At 43.2% G+C, this 6204-nt stretch overlaps 1 protein-coding gene across 2 annotated transcripts in view; it reads right to left on the bottom strand.

The window, feature by feature from the left end:
• Window positions 1-6204, bottom strand: part of dnaja (DnaJ heat shock protein family (Hsp40) member A) — an 18354-nt gene extending 12150 nt beyond the window's left edge. Inside the window, exons 1-5 of one of the 2 annotated variants that reach the window (XM_024139355.1) lie at window positions 6036-6204; window positions 5569-5723; window positions 1866-2043; window positions 1544-1648; window positions 663-890 (exon numbers count right to left, since the gene is read on the bottom strand). In XM_024139355.1, the coding sequence (XP_023995123.1) occupies window positions 663-890; window positions 1544-1648; window positions 1866-2043; window positions 5569-5700 (643 nt within the window). In that variant the 5' untranslated portion in view covers window positions 5701-5723; window positions 6036-6204. The remainder of the gene's footprint in view (window positions 1-662; window positions 891-1543; window positions 1649-1865; window positions 2044-5568; window positions 5724-6035) is intronic. The other variant, XM_024139356.2, reaches the window with a different exon arrangement.

Here is a 6204-nt window from a genome sequence, read left to right as displayed (position 1 = left end):
TAGTTCCTACCTGTACAGGATATACAGTATAGTGCTTGGTTAGTTCCTACCTACAGGATATACAGTAATAGTGTCTTGGTTAGTTCCTACCTACAGGATATACAGTAATAGTGTCTTGGTTAGTTCCTAACCTACGGATATACAGTAATAGTGTCTTGGTTAGTTCCTACCTACAGGATATACAGTAATAGTGTCTGGTTAGTTCCTACCTACAGGATATACAGAATAGTGTCTTGGTTAGTTCCTACCTACAGGGATATACAGTAATAGTTGTCTTGGTTAGTTCCTACCTACAGGAATATACAGTAATAGTGCTTGGTTAGTTCCTACCTACAGGATATACAGTAATAGGTCTGGCTTGGTTAGTTCCTACCTACAGGATATACAGTAATAGTGACTTGGTTAGTTCCTACCTACAGGATATACAGTAATAGTGACTTGGTTAGTTCACTGGTATCTGTTCCTTTCTGTCATGATGGCTGCCTACAGCTGACGGGAGTTTTAGACACTAGAGGGCGCCCTTGCTATTATTTACAGCAAGTCGAAACTTCTGATATTCAAGCTCTAGGGAATTTGGGGAAATCAATTTCTATCTTCTTAGTATTGTACAGTAAATTACTTATTTTAAACATCCCAACAAGGGAAGAGGACCTCAAACAAACCTTTGTCAATGTGAACCTCTAGAATCTTCTTCTTGCGTTCTACTTTGTGTCCGTTGCAGGTCTTGCATCGGTCTTTAGAGTTGAAGCGTTCTCCCTCTCCCTGGCACTCTGCACACATGGTCTGGATCTGCTGTATCATTCCTGGCCCGATCTGCTGCACCTTGATCTCCACTCCTCTGCCTTTACAAGAACCACACGTCTGCAAGGCACCCTTCTTACCGCCGTAGCCTGCAGTAAAGACAACCAGAGTTAGGGGTCGTACCCTGCAGTAAAGACAACCAGAGTTAGGGGTCGTACCTGCGCAGTAAAGACAACCAGAGTTAGGGGCGTACCCTGCAGTAAAGACAACCAGAGTTAGGGGTCGTACCCTCCAGTAAAGACAACCAGAGTTAGGGGTCGTACCCTGCAGTAAAGACAACCAGAGTTAGGGGTCGTACCCTGCAGTAAGACAACCAGAGTTAGGGTCGTACCCTGCAGTAAAGACAACCAGAGTTAGGGGTCGTACCCTGCAGTAAAGACAACCAGAGTTAGGAGTCGTACCCTGCAGTAAATGACAACCAGAGTTAGGGCGTCGTAGCTTTCCAGTAAAGACAACCAGAGTTAGGGGTCGTAACCTCCAGTAAAGACAACCAGAGTTAGGGGTCGTACCCTGCAGTAAAGACAACCAGAGTAATGGACTTCAGACCTGGTGGAACTCAGAAGGAAGACCTGGACCTGTATCCTCAGAGTAAATGTGCTGATCTAGGATCAGGTATCCCCTCTTAGTCATTATGATTTCAAAGGTAAAACTGATCCTAGATCAGTACTTCTGATAGATCTGTGAATATGGGCTCAGATCTGATAATGGGGGAGCTTTGTTTCGATATTGGATCTCAACATACCTTCACATTTTCCACAGATTACGTTTTTCTGCAGGGCCAATTTCCTCTTGGTTCCATTGTACATCTCCTCCAGAGTCACAGTGAGCTGATGGACCACGTTCTTACCTGGACCAAACACACAATCGTCACTACACAATAATATTTCAGTAACACAAGTAACAGATAAMTGGGGCAGTTTCCTGGACACAGATTAGCCTAATCCTGGACTAACAAGCTTTTTCAATGGACATTCTCCATTGGTCTTTCTAGTCCTGGACTAGTTTAAGCCTCAGTGTCATGGAAACCTCAATATGAGACAGTTCATTTGTATCATTAGTATTACCTCTCCTATCCCTCTGAGGCATTCTGCCGCCGCCTCCAAAGAACATGTTGAATATGTCCATCGGGGAACCTCCTCCCCCCATGCCGCCATCCTTGATAGCCTGCTCTCCACCCTGGTCGTAGAGGTCCCTCTTCTTGGGCTCTGACAGAACCTCATAGGCCTGAGATATCAGCTTGAACTGGGAGGGGAGAGACCGTTATGTCAATATCATGCCAAAGGTTTTTGATGCTTATAACACCGTAATGGCCAACTCCATAACTATTGGAGCTACATTTCAACAGTTGTGTCTTTTACTGCAATACCAAAGATGGAATAGATTTCTTTCAATATTAGTGTGGACCTTCCTTATTTTTCAGTTTAACTACCATATCAAAACAGCTAGTCAGTGTTAAATCATTTATCCTTGCTTCTCTGAAGGAATAAATCCTTATGCAACTCCACTCATCTTAGGCTTCAGGCTAATTTTACAGTGAGAGAACAACTGAAGAGCAAAACAGGTGCGTGTTATTTTCAGTGTTCACCCAGTACATTTAAATCAGCCTAGAGCAGAGCTAGGCTACAGTTAGGGGTGGTGGTGCTGCAATCCCACCCTGGACTCAGACTAGACGTAACATAGTAAACGTTTGTTCAGTATAACTYGAGTGTCCCCGGAACAAACACAAAATGCAACAATCGCAAAGATTTTACTGAGTTCATACAAGGAAATCAGTTAATTTAAATTAATTCATTAGGACCTAATCTATGGATTTCACATGCCCTCCATACCAGGCAGTATCACAGGAAGGCCTTAAAAATTGTCAAAGACTCCAACCACCCTAGTCATAGACTGGTCTCTCTGCTACCGCATGGCAAGTGGTACCGGAGCGCCAAGTCTAGGTCAAAAAGGCCTCAAGCCATAAGACTCCTGAACAGCTAATCAAATAAATGGCTACCCAGACTATTTGCATTGTCCCCCACCCCCTTTTTTACACTGCTGCTACTCTGGTTATTATCTATGCATAGTCACTTTAATAACTCTACCTATATGTATATCAAATCAAACCGAATATAACAAGTGTAGACCTTCCCGTGAAATGCTTACTTACAATCCCTTAACCAACAATGCAGTTAAGAAAAATACGTGTTAAGTAAAAAATTGATAGATAGAGCAGCAGTAAAATAACAGTAGTGAGGCTATATAGAGGGGATACCGGTAGAGTCAATGTGCGGGGGCAAAGGTGAAACATGAGGTGATAGTTTATTTTTATTTTTTTAACCTTTATTTAACCAGGTAGGTAAGTTGAGAACAAGTTCATTTACAATTGCGACCTGGCCAAGATAAAGCAAAGCAGTTCGACACAGACAACAACACAGAGTTACACATGGAGTAAAACATACAGTCAATAATACAGTAGAAAAAAGAAGTATATACAATGTGAGCAAATGAGGTGAGATAAGGGAGGTAAAGGCAAAAAAAGGCCATGGTGGCGAAGTAAATACAATATAGTAAGTAAAACACTGGAATGGTTGATTTGCAGTGGAAGAATGTGCAAAGTAGAGAGAAATAATGGGGTGCAAAGGAGCAAAATAAATAAATAAATACAGTAGGGGAAGAGGTAGTTGTTTGGGCTAAATTATAGATGGGCTATGTACAGGTGCAGTAATCTGTGAGCTGCTCTGACAGCTGGTGCTTAAAGCTAGTGAGGGAGATAAGTGTTTCCAGTTGCAGAGATTTTTGTAGTTCATTCCAGTCATTGGCAGCAGAGAACTGGAAGGAGATGCGGCCAAAGGAAGAATTGGTTTTGGGGGTGACAAGAGAGATATACCTGCTGGAGCGTGTGCTACAGTGACCAGCGAGCTAAGGGGGGACTTTACCTAGCAGGGTCTTGTAGATGACCTGGAGCCAGTGGGTTTGGCGACGAGTATGAAGCGAGGGCCAGCCAACGAGAGCGTACAGGTCGCAGTGGTGGGTGGTATGAGGCTTTGGTGACAAAACGGATGGCACTGTGATAGACTGCATCCAATTTATTGAGTAGGATATTGGAGGCTATTTTGTAAATGACGTCGCTGACGTCGAGGATCGGTAGGATGGTCAGTTTTACGAGGGTATGTTTGGCAGCATGAGTGAAGGATGCTTTGTTGCAAAATAGGAAGCCAATTCTAGATTTAACTTTGGATTGGAGATGTTTGATGTGAGTCTGGAAGGAGAGTTTACAGTCTAACCAGACACCTAGGTATTTGTAGTTGTCCACATATTCTAAGTCAGAACCGTCCAGAGTAGTGATGTTGGACAGGTGGGCAGGTGCAGGCAGCGATCGGTTGAAGAGCATGCATTTAGTTTTACTTGTATTTAAGAGCAGTTGGAGGGCACGGAAGGAGAGTTGTATGGCATTGAAGCTCGCCTGGAGGGTTGTTAACACAGTCTCCAAAGAAGGGCCAGAAGTATACAGAACGGTGTYGTCTGCGCAGAGGTGGATCAGAGACTCACCAGCAGCAAGAGCGACATTGATGTATACAGATGAATGGCAATGGGGCTCAGGATCTCATCACGGCATCTCTGTGCATTCAAATTGCCATCGATAAAATGCAATGGTGTTCGTTGTCCATAGCTTATGCCTGCACATAGATACCATAATCCCACCATGGGGCACTCCGTTCATAACGTTGACGTCAGCAAACCGTTCGCCAACACAACGCCTTACAAGTAAGTGGTCTGTGGTTGTGAGGCCGGTCAGACGTACTGCCAAATTCTAAAACAATGTTGGAGGCAACTTACGGCAACAGATTTGGTGGACATTCCTGCAGTCAGCATGCCAATTACACACCCCCCCCCCCCAACTTGAGACATCTGTGGCATTGTGTTGTGTGACAAAACTGCACATTTTAGAGTGGCCTTTTATTGTCCCCAGCACAAGGTGCACCTGTGTAATGATCAGGCTGTTTAATCAGCTTCTTGATATGCCACACCTGTAACGTGGGTGGATTATCTTGGCAAAGGAGAAATGCTCTCTAACAGGGATTTAAACAAATTTGTGCACATAATTTGAGAAATCWGCTTTTTGTGCACACGGAACATTTCTTGGATCTTTTATTTCAGCAGAAACATGAGAACAACAGGTCACATGTTGCGTTTATTTTTGTTCCGTGTAGTATACGTTACGGTTACAAAAGGCAGATGGTTACTTAATTGGGTGCTTGGTTGGGGTGGATAACACGAACATCTTGTAACCCAACGGTTGAGAGTTCAAATCACTGACAACTTTAGCTAATTAGCAACTTTTAAGCTATTTTGCAACTACTTAGCATGTTTGCTGACCCTTCCCCTAACCTAGCTCTTAAAATTAACCCTAACCCCTGGCCTAGCTAATGTTAGCCACCTAGCCAGAATTTGTAACATATAATGAGCAAATATGTAACATATTGTACTTTTTGGAAATCCGTAACAGTGTACGTTTTGCAAAGTCGTAAAATAAGTTACGAATTACATGTTGTATTATCATACGACGAAATGGTTGATGGACATCCACAAATGAATACATACCATCACACCAAATGGAGTGTCTCGGATATACGTACAGAATCATATGAAATATCTGAGACCTGGTTGGCAATCCACACTGCGCCTTCCCTCGAGGTCATTCCAGAAGGTTCCTTAATCACATGTCCCTGTCAGTCCTAGAAGCCATTTAGCCATGTGCGCTGTTTAAAATAGACGTTAGCTTACCTTCTCTCCTTCATTCGGGTTCTTGTCCGGGTGGTATTTCAGTGCCAGTTTTCGGTATGCTTTTTTAATCTCGTCTGGTGTGGCTTTAGGGTTCACACCTAACGTGTCATAGAAACCCGTCTCTTTAACCATCTTCGTGGCAGGATCTGTAGTAACTAACGGAGACGTGAGAATTAGACCAAATAAATGACCGTTCGCTTAAAAGCAAGTAAACAAACCCATCCCCTTCTCAAGGAAAAGAAAAGCCGAATATTGGCTACCAAGTAGCTAGAAATACCGACAAGCTACAATGTTATGTTTCAAATAAATAGCCACATATAATAGTTGGCAACTAGCCTACTAAAACAAGAATCTCGCATAGCAACGCTAGTTAGCTGTTGTCTGGCTTTTATCGAAGAGCTTGTTCTAATGAACGGCTAATATTGAAAACTAAATATTACAATTCCATAGTAACATAGTGTCTTTACCGTTGTCGTAAGTCCCGGTAAACGTCCTGCTTGAATAGTGCCTCTGAGGAAGACGGCTGGGTCTTTATATATGTCAGACTGTGACAGAACTTTCTGGAGCTCGTTGTGACGCCAGATGTTTCGTGGCTCGCCCGAGACGAGTCTAGAAACAGTGTCCTGTCGATCAAAG

Source organism: Salvelinus sp. IW2-2015, unplaced genomic scaffold (genome assembly GCF_002910315.2).
Source record: "Salvelinus sp. IW2-2015 unplaced genomic scaffold, ASM291031v2 Un_scaffold1777, whole genome shotgun sequence".
In the NCBI taxonomy this organism is placed as follows: domain Eukaryota; kingdom Metazoa; phylum Chordata; class Actinopteri; order Salmoniformes; family Salmonidae; genus Salvelinus; species Salvelinus sp. IW2-2015.
This window is presented reverse-complemented; position numbering and strand designations above follow the sequence as displayed.